The following is an 18,219-nucleotide window of genomic DNA, read 5'->3' as shown; positions in this document are numbered from 1 at the left end:
TGGAAATACTAAAAAAAAAGGGGTAACAAAACGAGAAATGGGTGATGGTGACGCTTATATCCTAAATGTATTCGGTTGGGAAGGCGACGGCAAAGCAACGCTTTCGCCCATACTGGAAGTGACGATAATTCAAGATGGCGACGCCCTTGTGAATAACTCTGTATAGGGACAGCTGGATTTTGGGGTAGGGTAAGCTGAAGCCCCCATATGCCCCCCCCCCCCCTCCCCCCTCCACCTCCACCACCACCCCCCTAGCTACACCCCTGTAGTCAACCCACCGAGCTGCGGTTGCAGAGAGTAACTACCCCCCTTGTGGAGGCCGTAAGAAAGCGCGTTTTTTTCTCTTCTAGTCAGGCCGTGATGGAACGAGCCTGCATGACATCCCATCGCATAGATGGTGGCGCCATGGCCGCTACTTTGATTGCAACCTCGACAATGCTACGTTTGTTTACTAAGATAGGTTAAGACATTTTTAGAGGAGTTAAATTGTCGTGTCTGTTGACTTGTGATCGCGAAAATGAACAAAGTGTCGCACGCACTCGTGTCAATGAAACATTCTTGCGCAAAAACAAGAAAATAGAAGACGGATGACTTTAAATGTGCGTAAATGTAAGAATGCACTTCCCCTTTCCTTTAGAATGGTGTCACCTACGAAGCTCTCAAGGAAATGTCGTATCTGGAAGCTGTCATCAACGAGGCCTTGCGAATGTACACGCCTGACTCATTGTAAGGACTAAATCGGGAACGAAGATGCATCCGGAAGAGGGGGCCTACAGAATCTCAACTATGGCGGGTTCGAATCCCACTCAGACCCATGTACCTGAAATAGAGTTCGCAATTTCGGCTAACTGAGAGGTCCTATGATGTCTACGACCCTTTGCTGAATCTAGAATAAATTTTACCTTCAAAACTACGCTAATAACATGCTCCCTAGCAAGAGTGTTCAGGAAAGTGAAGTATAACATTTTAATAAATGTGCTATCTGATCAAGCCCCCCCCCCCTCCCCCCTCCCTCCCCTTTCATGCCCACCGAGCGCAATAAGCCCAATCTGAGGAGAGTAGAACGTAGCCATGGAGCAATTAGCATATTGAAAAGGGCCTGTTTTTATTAAAAACGACGTATCTTAAGTGCGCAATAATACCTCTTTATAGAGCGTGTTCTACGTACTTCGTTGTCAATAGTCTGCTGAAACTTCTTAATACCAGGTATTATTTCACTTGCCAGTCTTCTTGACATACTGATTCAACAAAAAAAACGCGTCATAAACTGTGTTTACGAAAGAATGAAAGCCGAGAGCCAACAATCTTAGCAAGGACAATAAATTTATTTTCCTTTCAAGTTTTTATTTTTGCTATTCCTGCAAGTGCAGGTTCGTAATTGTTGCTTCCTAGTAAGTCCCTGCCAACTTGAAAGTTATCAGAACCAGTTTAGAAGTAGAATGTTTACAATTTCAAATTATTAAACAGGTGATTTCGGAAAGGCATCAGACATTTAGTTCGCCCACGTGCATCGTCACGAAGGAATGAAATACTTTACATTCTGGTCGTTCAGCCAAGGCAGGGCGTTTCTGAGCTCCCTGGAAGCGTTTCACATACGTAGAGCTATCATATGTATATTGGTAGAAGGTTTTCTATCGATGCTGCGCGAGGCGTAGCATCGTTCGAGAAACTAAACTATCTCAAGCATTTGCGAGATAGATCTGCATCAAGAGCGTTGCTCAACTTTCGTCAGCTGGCGTAACTATGAACTACACTATATTTGAATGTGATTTCCGCTTCCTTCAGCCTAATAAGAAGATGCACCCAGGAGATCTCAGTGGCTGGAATTGAGGTTCGTCCAGGAATGTGCATTGAAATTCCGATTGAAGGAATTCATCACGATCCAGAATTCTTTCCCGAACCCGAGTGCTTCAAACCAGAAAGGTTGGTGATTGCATTCCTAGATACTTCCACGCAGTGGGCGTCAAAAGGGCACTCTCAACATAGCAATATCAATGTGCTCCAACATATGAAATATGTAATTGTCCTTTGACATCTGTACTAACTCAAACATTTTAAATGTTTTTTTTTTTTACAGCGGAGTTGTTACGGGCTGGTTTCTCCAGGATCGTGTCCGCCAGCAAATAAATGTCGACAGAACACTCCGGACAGCTACCGCCATCTATGAGTGACGGCGGTAACCCGACAACCGGCTTACCGGTTGTCTGTTTACCGCCGTCGCTTATAGATGGCGGCAACCTTTCCAGCTTTTTTACTCTGGCTTGCCGACTTTCAGGAGCCATTACTTCATTCCCACCATAGCACAGCTTCGCTGGTCTCCCTTCTTCACAAGAGTGGAGAGGCTAAAAGTTTTTATTAAGAAATCCTGTAGTTTTCGTGTTTTCTTAATCAAAAACGGGAGCGTCCAATCAAGCCGGAGGTATATCTTGTCAGTTACTAGGTTCTTATTCATTTAACTGTGGACCGTTGTTGTACGTCACTGTGAAGATCAGCACGAGCAGTAAGTAATATGGACTGTGTAAGAAGGAAATGTATAGCTTTAAACACTTTTGTTGCATTTACGTCACAAATTTTGACAAAAGACAAAACACGCTATCAGCTAGGCACTCAGTTTCTTTAGTAGAATAGGGAAAGGAGAGTCACAATTCACAAGCAAGACAGATTAATATTTCTGAAATGATTGTATTTATATTTGTTCACTATTTATTTATTTGCTTGGAAAGATTAAATATGCAAGAACGCGTCCTAGTAGACTCGGAAATTTTTCTTGTCATTATTCACAGTTAAACATTTTGTGTCCTTAACAATCATATACGAATTGTAGCCGTAATTGGGGGGCTGCCTGAAAGTTTCCATTTATTCCAAAGTTAAAGCAACACCGCTAGTATACATGTAATAAGACGTTTATTGTGGAGATTAAAATTTTTTACTTATTTTCTCAATAATGTTAAATATCTAAATGGAAACGGTGCCTAAGATATAGCGCATTATTGGAAACTAGCATTCCTCAAATTATCAAATAAAATAGGATAGAAACAATTTTTTTGTTGAGCTCATATCATTGTGCAAGTGAATAGAAAATGCGTCAATGTTGCTTCATCAATAGGATCACGAACTATCAACGCCTTGCCAAAGACGTTAAATAGTTGGTACCAAGGTGTTGAACTGGGCGACATGGTAAAAGTTGGTTCAGCTGTTGTCCTGTCGTGTCTGTCTCTTTTATCATCCCCGTTTTATGAAGCATGATTGCTGTCGACGGTTTGGGTAAAAATAACCTGCGTTCTCGGTGATTATATAGATGTTTGCAAGCAGTTACTCTTCGAGCGCTACGTAGTCTGGCCGTTATGAATGTAAAAAGATTTGTTTGGGCGCCAGTCTGGAAACCGTGGGTACGTCTCAGCAATGCTTGAATATCAGAAGGTCTAAACATACCAGCAGCAAGATGGTGGCGCCTAGGCCGTACTTTCTAACGTCTACAGGATGATAATAAAAGGAAAAGCGGTTCCTCACCTTCAGTAGGGTTTTCCACAGAACTTATAATTCTAATAGAGGAAACTGACAATAAAAAGACACATACACAGTACCTTGAAATACCGAATTAAAAAAAAATCAGAACAACAACATCGGGCCCCACTCGTTAACCGAGAAACATTTCAGTTTGCGAGAGTGACCCAGTCTTTTTTGTGCGATATTTCTAGATACTGTGTATGTGTTTTTTTTATTCTGTTTCCAGCATTAAAATTCCTCAGTTGCGAGTGCAGCATTGTCCTGTCGTGTTTTTTTTTTTTTTTTCGTAGTCTGCGTTTTTTAGCTGTTTTTCCTATCATGTACAACGTCAACCAACTGGCCCAGTTCACCACCTGATTACAATAAACTATGAGACTGTCAAAGTTGGAACATTACGTGAAAACGTATTTGATACCTTTTTACACATCTTTTAACGTATCAGGAAGAACGGTATGTTCTTAAAGAAATATTCGTAAACAGAACGTTGCAGTGTTCAGTTGAAAATAAGGTTTCAGATAAAAAGTCTTGTGCGGTCGTACTGCCCTATATACTATTGCAACAAGAAAACATTCAGCGTTCGAAAATCAGTCATAAAAATTCGCGAGACAAATGGGACCTTAGTGGTTTCCATAAATTTGTCTGTCATTATCTTTCACTTTAACTTATTATCCCTGGCGGGATTTTGTAATAATTCCAAATAGTGAGCCATATTAAGAAACACTATACACAAAAAGATGCTGGATAATAGTTAACCCCCATGTCGGGGGCGCTTTCGGTTTTTCCCATTATATGCGCTATCTACTCAGCAGGAATGTGACTGTTTGCTGAAATACGCTTACGTTGAATTGTTGTTTAGGCTACGCTTACTAAAAATACATGCTTGATGTTAATTTGTGTTATTCAAAGCGTTTCGAGTATTAAGGCTAGCTCACACACTTGCGACTGCTTACGCACGGAAGGGATCAAAACAGGTTTGTAAGCCTCTTGTGACTGCTTACAACCGCTGCGCAAACGTCGTTAGCAGTCACAAGAGGCTTAAGACTTGTTTTTAGCCTCTCCGGTCATAAGGAGTTGCAAGTGTGTGAACCAACCTTTACTGTACCCATTTGTGATATATCGAAATAGTCATTCCGCACAAAGTACATTGTCCCATTATTCATTATTCAGCGGAATCTACCATGCCATCAATCACAAAGTAAAAAATAAAGTTCCCTTTTTTTTATGCACGCTTACAGGTCTTCGATTTTTGTTTCAGGTTCTTGCCTGAAAACAAGGATGCTCTTGTTCCGTACACGTTCCTTGCGTTCGGTGCCGGACCAAGAAACTGCGTCGCCCAGAGGATGGGAATCATACAAACCAAAGCTACACTTGCATGCCTCCTCCGAAATATCAAATTCCAAAGATGCACTGAAACCCCGGTTGGTATACTTCATATATAATTCAACGTTTACATGCTATCGACAGCTATTACAACTGAAATTATTTCAAATTCATCCACCAAAAGCAAAATCATGCGTGTGCACATGTAGTGGTTTGTGGGTTACGTTCACTATTTTTGCGGACGTTTCTTGTTTTTGTTTTAATATGCAACGACATAGATTTTTTGAATTACGGGCCATGGTGTGAAGGAGAATGAAAGGCATTTCAATTTTTCATCTTATCTAATGGCAAGGCTTATGAACCTTTTCACCCTCAATGTCGGATGCAATGTTTTTTTTCCTTTGCCTAATATAATGGTTTAACGGAAAAGAAAGCACGTGATCTTGGTTTATCATAATCAGCGCATTATGTTTAACCGATGATACTATATGTTTCTGATGTAACGTACATATGAATGAACAATATGTTCTAGCATTCCTTAATTTATCTAAGAGTGAGCTTATTATGAAAACGTTCAAGTTGTATATTTTAGTTCACTCCATGTCCCCTAAAATATCTCGAGCCATGCGTTTATTTTCTTTTTCAGTGCCCCATATATTATTCCCGAGTTACACAGGGGCGTGCTGCGAGAGGTGCACCTAGGCTAAATGCGAGGACAGCGAATTTTCGCATCGCTAAGTGTAGTTCGTTGAACCGCGCCGGATTGCTTATTAACAGTCGCCGGACGCGCGATGTTCCACAGCAGAACGCTGATCGAAGGAAAAAATAAGTCTCATGCCGTCCATTGGGAGTTGGGCTACATTGAACCGCCCATCTCACTAGCCGAGACCAAAGCTTTTATCGTCTCTTCAAAATTTACAGCCGGGTTTTTCAGCGTGGCTGAATGCCACCGCACGTTCGAGTGTCGGGTTGCGATTGAGCTTAGGAGTACGATTGAAACTCTACATTGCCTCATATCCCCCCGAAAAAGAACATTATTAGCAGCAGCTTTAATATAACATGACATACCATTACATAAAGCCAAAACGGTGACTGCAAAATTTGCATGTGCCACATATTCACGCAATAGCAAACGAAAATGTGGATCATGCCCCGCCTCGAACCCTTGGATAACAAGCGCCCCCTTCCTCCCTCCTCTTCCGCCCCGCGCTAAACTCGTGTATGTTGCTCCCTGTAGGTAACATAGAAAATTAAGCACCGCGTCTTTCTGTTTAAGGGGCTTTGGATAGGTTTCATCGCAGGACTGCTCTCGCTCTCGCTATTGTAGCTTTTTCCTCCGTATAGCCCACCCTACCACCATTCCTTTAGCGGCGGTTGGCGGAGCCGAGCGTGCACCTTTACGAAGACGCTATCCGGAATTTTGTTTCTCCTCGAAGAGGACGAAGCGATAAGCGGAACAAGAAACAAAAGGGCTCGCCTGAACGCAAATGATTCCAACACTTGTTTAAGTGCGGCTAGACTTTTTAACGGCTAGCCAGCCGTTAAACTAAGGGTATCCACCTAGAAAATAACTACGCGTTTATCTTTGTAATCGATAGCCTTATAATGTAATTTCCACTCGGCGACCCTGATTACACGCACAAGCAATCGCCAGTATTTTTTTTTTGTTCTCTCAGTATTGAAGAACCACCCTCACCAGTATATGGTGGTGGAATGTGCTCAGTTGGGCTGCTAACTTGAGTGGTACATTTTCATGCCCGCCTGTACTGTTCGAAATGAAATGTGAAAAGGCCAAGTCGAGTTCGCGCTAATATTGTCGCTGAGTGTACGTTTAGTCAGGGTTGGTTGAACAATATTTGAAGGTGGAAATACTCTAAAACCCTTTATTTTCGCGGTCTCTACTTTTAACGAATCGGTCACGAAAGACATCGCGGCCGTTAAATTTCGAGAATTCCAGATGCCTGCATTGAAGCTCTTAAGAGCAAAATCTTTGCGTGCCGTTAAATTTTGCGAATCTTTCAATTTTAGAATTTCGCGAAAAATAAGGGATCACGAAAATTACGTGTTTTTTTTTTACAGTATTCACAATAGGGTAGTTTACCAAACGACGGTTTTCTTTGTGACATGTCAACACGACGGCAAAATGTTTCTCATGTTAGAGCCATTTCCCACCCTCATTGTTCCTGTTCAACTTTATTTCCTCACAATCTGTCAAAAAAAAAAAAGAACACAGAGACAGTCTGTGCCAGCCCAACTTTCAAAATATCAGGATCGTAGAGAGGGACCGTGAAAAAGCTGCAAGGGAAGTGCGTAAAGCGAATCCTTCAAAGAGAGAAGGCACTGAAGGCTGCGCAGCCAGCCGTCGATTTTTCTGCATCAAAAAGAGAGTGATTTTATTGACGCGTGGTGATGAGTGACGCCACTGAGTGATTCAGTGTATTTTTATCGGAGGATTTATCGGAGGAACGTTTATTTAAAAACCGCTTCAGCGTTTTTTTTAAAATAAATGTTCGGTTGAGAGTAAGCGCTTGTCCTTTTCGCCTTCCTTTTTGTCCTCGTCTTGTTAGCACTTTTACATTTCATAAAACAAAAAGCGTCGCTAACAGTTTACGTTTTTGTTTGTTTTAGGTGCCCTTGAAGCTGCAGACAGCTTCTTGGCTTCTGCAATCCCTTAAGCCAGTGAAACTCGGATGCATTTCCCGCATACAATGACGGCGAGATGTCAATGGGAAAAACACACAACAAACCGAAACTAACATTCCGATTTTGACATGCCCTGAAATATCTCAGTTGGTTACGCTGGGCGAACAGCCTGAACTTGTGTCACTTTTCATGGTTCTGGGGGTGGATTCCCGGAAATAAAGAAAGTCACGTATCCACTAGAAAATATATTGTTTCGTGAAGAAAGTTTAAATGCTTCATAAACTTAGTTTTAAGGAAAATTTACAAACGTTTACGCTTCCCTGTAATGCAAAATTAATGCGCAGGTCTTAAGGTATTTAAGCTGATTGAGCTCCAGACCATAGCCTCGCCGCACAGCCCCCTCCCCGCGAACTACGTGAAATGCCGAAGTGAGTTCAAAAGAGGTTCAGCGAATGTGAGCTACGAGAATTTTTGTGAAGAGCGCCGTGAAAAAGATGAACTATGGACGAAATCAAGATACAGACCCGAGGTTTTGGTCCCCTGCCCTGGCCCAAGCCCCGTCTGTGTTGACAGCGCTCAAATGAATTCCCCAGCCGGGATCGTGACGTTGTGGGGCTGTGGCTGGTACACAGGTCGGCAATGCTGTGGAGAGAGGCTGCAAGTTCAAGAACATTTAATTCTACGCGGCCGGCAGGAGTCATTCGTCTATTCATAAGTATTCTGCCTTGTCTCCTATGACTATATGTGTGTGTCTGTTTTCAGTCTTCTCACGTGCTTTCTTCATTCATCAGCCGGGTCGTCCTCTTTAAAGGAGGGGGAAATGTGACGAACACAACGACGCATACCTGACCATCACGCGCCAAGCAACGCGCGCACGCCCCGGCTTCCATAAAAATCCTTTCTATTTCATTAAGTGGACGCGTCATCGTCATTTGCTGCCGGCTGCACATCTTCGCAACAATATATATATATATATATATATATATATATATATATATATATAACTGAGAAGAAAAAAACCCTTCGTGAAAACAGCCACAACAGACGATTTATTCTTCGACGTTTCGGCCGGATTCCGGCCTTCGTCAGGAAGAACTTTTACAGAAAAGAAAAAAAGAAACAAATTGGCTTGCTCTTTATGTTTATACAGCCTTGATGAGATGCGCCTCAACGGGTAATCGGTCTCAGCTGTAGATGAGAAATTTGGCCAGTGCGGTACAACCGCTAACCTGGGGTTTTTAACGTGCATCACGCAGTAGTCGTCACACGAACGCGTGCCGGTACGAAACTCGTCCAGGTCGAAACGGGCGGGGGCGGCGGGGATCGAGCCCAGGAGGTTCCCCCAACGCAAGCTTTCGCTCCACGCTCCGAGCTGAGACGCGTTAGCCCACTCGGCCACTTCCTCCTTTTTTTTTTTTTTTTTTTTTCTGTATTGCATGGTAGTTACAGCAACATTCATGTCATTCTAACAGCACTGCACAGCTCTTTTGCACAGCGTATTAAAAATCACGCATTTCGAGGAGTGACTTTAAAATACTAGTCCACTCCGGTTCAGGTTCACAGTTCAAATACACACTCTGTACTTGTTTTACAAGGTTGGAGAAATATATCCGCACTTCTTTTGCGTCGAGGTCAGCATGTCGAACAGCCATACGTGATCTCTAAATGCTGCACAAAGCTAACAACATAATCATGTCATAAGGAACTTCATTATCATTATCCACACTAAGGAAACGTATCCCTGTTGGGGTTACTGGTAATTCTTTCTTTAAAGTGCGTTGGAGGACATCCCAGAAAAATACCGCGTCCCAACAAAAAATAAACACACGTTCAATAGTCTCAGGTTTTTTACATAGAAGGCAATTTACCGACCGTGGCACATAGATCCCTCTTTCTTTAAGCCAAACCTTAACTGGCACGGTATTCGTGTGTAATTTTTTAAAAAAAGTCTTAACAGCCACGGGAACACACATCCTTTTTACACGTCTAAGCACATCGTGGCCATGTTGGGACACACCTCAATACAAGGGCATGGTAAAAACACTCACAACTAAATCGCGATAGAGCGCTTTTTTACTGACATCACAAAGGTAATTCAAAGAAAAACGTGCTGTCAGAAACCCCATCGTGTCAACAACTTCTTTCAAAAAACCAGTGATTCTTGTTGGCTCGCCGCCATGAGAAGAAACAAGAAAAGATGGAAAATGTGGTGACACTTTTGTTTGGATCAGTGTGCGAATGAACGGGTGCTCTTGGTCTCTCAAAAAAAGAAGCGTGACACAAGCTGCTTGACAAAAAGGTGGGAAAGCCCCACGCCACCGTTACAAACTCAATGAAAAAGATTGTCTCGTCTCATCGGCTCATACTTCGAGTTCCAAATAAACGTGGCGAAAATTCGATGAAATTTTTGAACATTAGTTCGCGCACAATGGATGACCTGAAGAACATACCAGAGCTTCGCAATCAGAAAAACGTTACAAACAGTCGCTCGGGCCAAAAATGGACAGCTCGCGTTGCTTCCAACGAGAAGCACGCCTGTCCAGGTCGACAGCGACACCCGACCAGTACGTTTGGCTATTCCGGAAACTTTGCAATGGCACCCCGAGGTACTTGCACGGCACTGTGTCCCAGCATACACCCTCAAATTCTGAGGGTGTAGTGGCCCAAGCACCATGCCAGAAACCACGGCACTTTTCCCAGTTTATAACAGCACCAGTAGCGTGGCAAAACCTTTTAGCCAAAGTTATGACTTCGGTAACGCTTTCTTTGTCCCTACAAAAAACAGCAATGTCATCGGCGTAACTCATTATTTTTACTTCTGCATTATAAAATTGGAAACCTCGGACACGTTGACTATTTTTTACGCTTAAACAGAAAAGCTCTAAATACAAATCAAACAAAAGGGGAGACATAGGGCAACCTTGTCGTACCGACTCTCGTACGTTAATAACAGAACTGAGCTCTTTGTTCACTATAAGCCTTGTTGTACAGTCCTTATAGGCCATCTTTACACCTTTTAGGATGGCGTCACCAACATTGACATGACTCAAAACATCAAAGAGTACATCATGGCTAACACGGTCGAATGCCTTATCTAGATCTATCTGTAGCACTGCAACCTGCGTGGTGCTGTCACTGCAGGCCTCCAGGACGCTACGAGCCACATGCACATTTGTCAAGATAGTCCTCCCCTGTATCCCACACGTTTGATGCTCGCTTATTATCTCACATGCGACACCTTGAAGGCGACGCGCCAGAATTTTCGCGAAGATCTTGTAATCGGTATTGCATAGCGTTATTGGGCGATAACCGGTGACGCTGCGCAGTTTCACGGGGTCATCAGATTTCGGTATCAGGACAGTGTAGGCACGAGAAAACGAAAAGGGCAAACATTCTCTTTCATAGGCAGTATGAATGACGTTCAAAAAAACACTAGCTATTAGGCTCTTAAAGTTCTTGTAAAATTCTGCGCCCAATCCATCCGGTCCCGGCGTCTTAGAGTTCGGCAGGTCGTCGATTGCGCGCTCCACTTCTTGGATCGTAATTTCTTGCTCAAGCTCTTCGCGTTCATCATTCGATAGCCTTGGCAGTTTTCCTAAAAGCTGGGCATAAATGTCCCTATGACACCCTTGCGCTTTATTAGCAAAAAGCTGTGCGTAATGCTCGAGGAAGGCCTGTGCTATTTTCTCGGGATCCGTAGTAATCATTTGCTTGAATTCAATTTCGGTTATTTCGTTCCGAAGTGCGTAACGCTTCTCGTCTGCCAAGGCACGCTTAGTGGGCTGCTCGCCCATTGTGTGTTTTTATGCTCGGGCGCGCACTACTGCACCACGATAGCGCTCGCGGTGGAGCTGATCTAATTTTTCTCTGACATACTCCACGTCTTTTACCCCATTACCGGGTCTTTCGCACTCTGCTTTACATAGCTCTGTCAAGTCCTTATTTAAACTGCGTTCCTCACAACGGGCGTTGTACGAAAGAATTGACGACCTCTCAATGGCGATTGCCTTAATTTCTTGTTTTGCCATTTCCAATTTCTCGAAAATGTCCCCTCCCGGCTCTTTAAAAGCATCTTTCAAAAACTGTACTGCGTTTTTTAGAAAGACGTTGTCTTCCAGAAGCTTTATGTTTAGTTTCCATAGGTTCCAATTAAACTTTTTCTTTTCAGGTGCTCTGTCGCCTATCGTCACGATAACCAGACTGGTCTGAGAAAAAGACTGGAGTGACACGGTACTTTCCTAAATGTTCTGCTAGAGGGGCAGAAACATACACCCTGTCCAAACGCGCACTGGACGACGCTTGAAAAAGGGGTAAAGCGCATTTCCTTCTTCGCGTTTTTTACAGTGCCCACATCAATCAGGTCATAATCCTCCAACATTTCGCCCAAAAGTAGTTCACTCTTATCAGCGTTCCGTCTTATTGGCGATCTATCCAACTGTCGTACAACACAAATAAAGTCACCCACAAGGACTAGAGCTCTATCGCAATCAAGATACCGACGTAAACCGCCAAAAAATAAAACGCGGTCAGTGGTCACATTTGGGGCATAAATGCACATAAGCCTGAATTGATTTGACGTTAGCACAAAATCACACATAATAAAACGTCCTTCAGTGTCCGTAGTAACGCATAACTGCGACAACGGTACCGACTTCTTCAGAAGCAGGAAGCACCCTGCCGAATGACCAACTGCAGGCGTCACACAGATTTCGTAGTTAGGCATGAAAGGTCTGACTGCTTCCTCTACCTGTTCCGCCTCAGCCAATTTAGTTTCTTGCAACGCCAAGAAATCGGGTTGCTCTTTCGACAATAATCGCTGTATTTGGTACTGCTTTTTCCTAGTGCATAAACCACGAACATTCAGCGTTGCAACTGTAATGGCTGATTGGGACTCACAAATCATGCGCTGTGCTTCGGTGCAGACACTAAAAACCTAAGCAGTCAGGGTCGAAGTTGTCTTGATGCAGCAATCTTGAACACCAGGGAACCAGGCAAAGAACGCCTTACTTGCTTTCCCTGCGCCGACGTTCCTCTTTAGGATCGTTGGGCGCGGGCTGGTAACGCCCCTTCTTCGTGCGTTCCATCCAGGGGTGTAGTTGGCGTGCTCCGTTTCCTGCTGCCGTATCGTCATCGAAGGCTCGCTTAGTTGAATCGCTGGTGTCGTCCATATCTGAAGGTCCGTTGGTGCTTGCGTCGTTCGATTCCTTGTCTGCTCCGGCATCAGAGGGTTTCACGTCGGCACCGCTGGGAGGTGCGCCTTCCGGTTGACCTCCGTTCTCTCTGGCTGCCTCCAAGGAGCTGTTTCCTACACTCTTGCGTTCTTTGGCAGGGGTTGAAACTTCTGGCGCCAAGCCCTGGATAGTACGCTCCGCTTCCTCGACATCCATGGCGTGGTTATTGGTCTCGGCCGTCCCGGCCCCGCTGGCCACCCTGGCGTACGACCTGACACACTCGGTGCCATAATGCCCGAAGCGAAAACACTCCGAGCACTTCGGCGCCCTGCATTCTCGTCGAATATGACCTGTGCGCTTACAGCGTAAGCACAAGGGCGCCCGACCAGGGATCACAACAAGTATACGTTACCACCTTGGATCCGAAGCTGGTGTGGCATGGTATCGGCCGTGCCGCCTTCGTTCAGTGTCATCCGCGCACACCTGGTCGTTGATTCGATCCCTTGGAAGCCTTCAACATTCCACTTCTCCCGGCTCACTTCCAGGACCTTGCCATACGGCTCCAATTCCTTACGCACAACGTCGTCCGGCACATCATACGGGATCCAGTGGAGACGAAGCCGTAACTCCGTGATGCTGGGATCCACGACGAGGCACCGAAGACCCTTCACCTGCAGTTCTTTGGCGTCCACGAGTCGTCTCTTTGCTTCTGCCGTTCGGAGGGTAGCCATCCAAACATGATTCATTTGGTACGCACCGAGTGCTGCGATGTCGCCGAGTACGCCGCACCTGGCCATCTCTTGTCGAAAATCCTGGATACGGTAGGGGCGCCCTTTCAAATCGCAATGCAGAAGCACCGATGTTTCACTAGTAATTCCTGTAGGCATCTGTGGTAAAACAATCTTATAGTCATCGTTCGTCGAGTCACCGGAGTGATTAGAACCGCGGCCAGCAAGGGCCGTTGCAGACGCTTCCACGGAGCTCATGTTTCGAACGTCTTCGGCCACTTCCTCCCAACTTCTACAGATGAACGCGGGTGGTATTTATACAATGCTACGGTCGAGTCCAAGTTTTAAAAACGGCGGGATGACGGTTGGAGTTTCCAAAGAAACGTAGGAGGAGTTCCAGATGGGCAAACGTTTATGCGATGCTACGATCGGGTCCCAATTTCGGCGGGGTGACGGTTGGAGCTTTGGTGAGAGGGAAGCGTAGGGCAGTTAGTGTCCGAGTGAAGACGCTTGACTGTCGGGGCCAAGTTTCAAGGACGCAGGGTGACATTGTGTCCGGGCGGGCAGGGGTGACCTGGACGATAGCGTAGTCTAGGACGTTTCGGTATCGAAAAAAAAAAAAAAAAAAAAAAACAATTACACGCTAAAATGGTGCGCAAAAATGAAAAAAAAAGAAAAAAACTGACGGATCTTGTAGCAAGTTAGCTCGAAAATGTCTTTAAGTGGCCACATTGTTGTGCACTTGTGCTAAAATTTCAAGTCGGAACTCCGAGTACAAAGAAGAAAAAAAAATGATAACCGATTTTTTTAACGGCGGAGCGGCAGCTGTCGTGGAGACACCGAACGACGGCCATGTTTCTTGGCCTTATCCAGAGATGGCGCTACGGATTCACTGGACGCTGAATGAACGAAAAAGCGCGCTTTTGTCCGAGTTTTTGGTTGCTTGGGATATTTGCCAAAATAGAGTTGTTTGGTCTTTCATTTACGTTTCACCGTGCAGAAAGAGTCACGCCATAAATACGAATAAATAAAACCGCCAATGTCTGCTCCAGAAATGACGTACCTTCGTCTCCGACGGTTCTTGTTTCGTGCATTGTCTGCTTTCGCAATTTGACGTTCGTGCTCCTGCCTCAGTGCGTTAACTTCATTTGTTATCGCTGTTTCTTTTTCTTTTTTTTTTTACTTTTTTGTTCTACGCCTCACCATGCGACAACTGAGCTCCAAGGATAGGTTCCAGGTGGTTCTATGGTTCACAACAACTGGAAGCTTCGAGCAAGTCCGAACAAAGTGCCGGGCCGCCTTTAACAGAAGACCACCCTCTCGGCCAACCATCATCAAGTGGGTGACAAGGTTTGCCCAAGACGGGAACATGACAAACAAGACTCCGAACCTTGTTGAAACGTCGCCGAAACGACGAGAGCAGCAAGCCGTTCTGGACGCTCTCGGCGCGCAGCCCCACCTCTCGATCCGGCGTGCTACTCGTCAGCTCAACCTAAGCCGGGGCTTCGCGTGGCGGGTGCTTGGCCGGCGAATGTACCCGTTCAGAGCGCAGCTCCTGCACGGACTGAAGCCGCAGGACTACGCACGGCAAGTGCAGTTTTATGAGGACGAGCTGGCGCAGAATTCAGGCCAACCCCAGCCGCCTGCAATTCCTCGTGTTTACAGGCGAGTCAGTTTTTCATCTCGACGGCCGGGTCAACAAGCAGAACTGCAGATTGTGGTCTGCCATGAACCCGCACTGGTCGACCTAACTTGCAGTTCAGTCGCCGAAGGTCGTCCTGTGGCGAGAGGGAGTCGTCGGCCCGTTTTTTTTTTCTCGATTCGGCGGTGACCGGTGACACGTACTTTAAGATGGTGGAGGAACAGATTTGGCCGGAGCTGGAAACTGCAGATATGCAACGCGAAGTTTGCATCTTCCAGCAGGTTGGGGCCCCTCCCCACGATGCGAGCAACGTGAGAGCCTGGCTCAACAACACGTTTCCCGGGAGATGGATGGGGCGCGGCTCTCCGACCATGGCTTGGCCTCCTCGGTCTCCAGACCTCACCGCTCGCGATTTTTTTGTCCGGGGGTACGTAATGGCCCGAGTGTACGCCCGGCGATCGAGGACCATCCCGGAGCTGAGAGGACACGTCATCGCCGCGTTCGAGACGATCAGTGACGACATGCTGGAGGCCGTCTTCCAGGACTACGCGAGGAGGCTTGAAAGATGCATCGAAGTTCGCGGCGGGCACGTAGAGCTGGGAGTCTAACCGTTTCTTTTTTTGTTTTTTTCTTCCGAGTGTGTGTGCGTGTGAATGAGGCATTTGACCAGAACTACGAAGACCGCAGTTCAGATTTCGACGGCTCTTTTCAGAGCCACCAAATCGCTGCCTTATCGGGCGCACTGCTGGCCCTGGCTGCCTCTCGTGTCTCATTCAAACGTAAAACTGCGAACGCAGACGATGCACGAAACAAGAACCGTCGGAGACGAAGGTACGTCATTTCTGGAGCAGACATTGGCGGTTTTATTTATTCGTATTTACGGCGTGACATTTCTGCACGGTGAAACTTAACTGAAAAACCAAACAACTTGATTTTGACAAATATCACACGCAACCAAAAAGTCGGATAAAAGCGCGCTTTTTCGTTCATTCAGCATCCAGTGAATCCGTAGCGCCATCTCTGGATAAGGCCAAGAAACATGGCCGTCGTTCGGTGTCTCCACGACAGCTGCCGCTCTGCCGTTGAAAATATCAGTTACAATTTTTTTTTTATTTTCTTTGTACCCGGAGGTCCGACTTGAAATTTTAGCACAACGATGTGACCAGTTAAAGGGGCGATGCAACGATTTTTGTATTTTGCGCAAATACCGCTTTGAACGGATCCCTGACGTTAATGACCTGTGAAATACCCGTTGGTATTTCACCACACGTAATCCTAGTTGCAGAAAAAAAATAAAGAAAAACAAGCAGAGTTCACCCCCTCAACTCGCAGCCAGAACAAGCGGCCACGTGATCTGGAGCCGATTATATGCCGCCAGTGTTGATCATAGCCATGCGCTGGGGTTGGCAAGGCACATGACACGCGCTGAGTTCCAGACATTGTTATGGTTCGGCTACTGTGGTCATTGCAGCGATTGGACACGGGCCACTACCCGAATGCTTCTCGAGCTATCGATTATCACGAGCCCAAATCGAGTGTCCACGCCATGCTCGGGTCCAATCTATGAACCGCACTCAAATATCGTCACTGGGCGGTACTGCTACCGTCCAGCTACGTCATCAGGTTTTGCGAAAGAAAGATTGCATGAAAACACTCGTTTTTGTGCCCGAAATTACAGCACAACAAAGGAGTTTATTGGTCAGTGGCGTTACGTGCGAGTATCCTTTGGTGCCACTAGTGCCAGTAAGCTCGTGTAAAGTGAAAAACATTCCAGTTGAATATCGTTGCACCGCCCCTTTAAAGACATTTTCGAGCTAAGTTGCTACAAGATCCGTCCAGTTTATGATTTTTGCGAGCCAGTTTAGCGTGTAAATTTTCTTTTGTGACACCCTGTATATATATATATACAGTGCAGCCTGTCCCTATGGGGAGGAGAGGCTCCCTAGATATCTTGGTATATATATATATATACATTGTTACGAAGATGTGCGGCCGGCAGCGAATGATAATGACGCGCCCACTCAATGAGATAAGCTTGGCGCGTGATGGTCAGGCGCGCCACTTCCCCGAGCGTCGTCGTCTTCTTCTTCGTCACAATATATATATATATATATATACAGAGAACGAGAGATGGATGCAGGGTAACGATGGAACAGAAACCAGGAGGACCTTATTCGAGGTTTCGACCTGAGGTAGGTCTTCGTCGAATAGGGCTACAAGAAATATGTGGTTCTACAGTTCTTAAAGGGCAGAGAGTTCACATACAAAGACACTGCGCACGGAGAACAGGTAAGGGTACAGCATCCAGCATCTCACACAAAAGAAGGGACGAACCCTAATGGTGAATTCCGCCGCAAATCTCGAGCGCTCCAAACGCGCTCCATTTAGAGCGGGCGCATATTCCGCTTGCAGATCTCTGGCAGCGCTTGCCCCTTGGAGCGCCCCAATTCATGCCATAACCGCTCCTTGGAATCACGCAGAAGTTGAATCTTTGCAGAAGTTGACAAAAGCGAGTACGGCATTTCCTTTAAGTTGGCAATGCGCATGCGCGGCGAGGTTGACGAGGTCGCCGGGCCGGTCGGGCCGTCGAGTTCCATCTGTTCGGATGCGTCGGTTGTTTGCCCGGGATTGTGACGGCTCGAACGCTTCTACCTCGCGTAGATCAGGGATACATAGTCGGGACTGTGGAGCCTGGTAAATCGTAAGGGCTGACATCTGTGATCGTGAGAGGAAGAAGGAGAACGACAGAAAATCCGGAGGCAGACGCAAGGTTAGGCCTGCTCATTTTGCGGCCAATGATACGTTTTTATACTGCATGCCGCCGGCGTTTTCTCGCGCAATAAAGCAAGAACAGACTTGGCAACGACCGTGCAAGTGATGTTTTGTTGCCTCTTTGTGTTTCTTACCAGCAACCTGAACTGCACCACTGGCAATCGCTCTGCGTGCCACTCCGCTTCGAGGCGGCCGAAACGACAGTGGCGAACGCGGACGTCTGCCTCGCTATTTCTGACACGGGCTTCACGATGCGGACATTTTGGCCCGGCCTGTGTCGCGTGTTATTTCTGCGGCTCAACAGTGATAGTTGTGATTGGTCGTCGGAAAGCTCTGTCGGCTGAGGCGTTGGTAGGATTGTCAAGCTCGAGCAGTGGCCACTTTGAATGGCCGACCGTTTCGGACAAGTCGGTGGGTCGCTCCGAAAATTCGAGTC

General features: G+C 46.0%; 1 protein-coding gene across 1 annotated transcript in view; it reads left to right on the top strand.

The window, feature by feature from the left end:
- Positions 1 to 7,714, top strand: part of LOC8028805 (cytochrome P450 3A41) — a 30,568-nt gene extending 22,854 nt beyond the window's left edge. The window contains exons 11-14 of the mRNA XM_002401693.4: positions 638 to 726; positions 1,786 to 1,923; positions 4,763 to 4,925; positions 7,456 to 7,714. Coding sequence (XP_002401737.3) covers positions 638 to 726; positions 1,786 to 1,923; positions 4,763 to 4,925; positions 7,456 to 7,539 — 474 coding nt within the window. The 3' untranslated portion in view covers positions 7,540 to 7,714. The remainder of the gene's footprint in view (positions 1 to 637; positions 727 to 1,785; positions 1,924 to 4,762; positions 4,926 to 7,455) is intronic.
- The last annotated feature ends 10,505 nt before the right edge of the window (positions 7,715 to 18,219 follow it).

The sequence above is a fragment of the Ixodes scapularis genome, unplaced genomic scaffold (genome assembly GCF_016920785.2).
Source record: "Ixodes scapularis isolate PalLabHiFi unplaced genomic scaffold, ASM1692078v2 PGA_scaffold1__304_contigs__length_218370807, whole genome shotgun sequence".
NCBI lineage: Eukaryota > Metazoa > Arthropoda > Arachnida > Ixodida > Ixodidae > Ixodes > Ixodes scapularis.
Note: the sequence above shows the minus strand (reverse complement) of the source record. Positions and strands in the feature narration are given on the sequence as shown.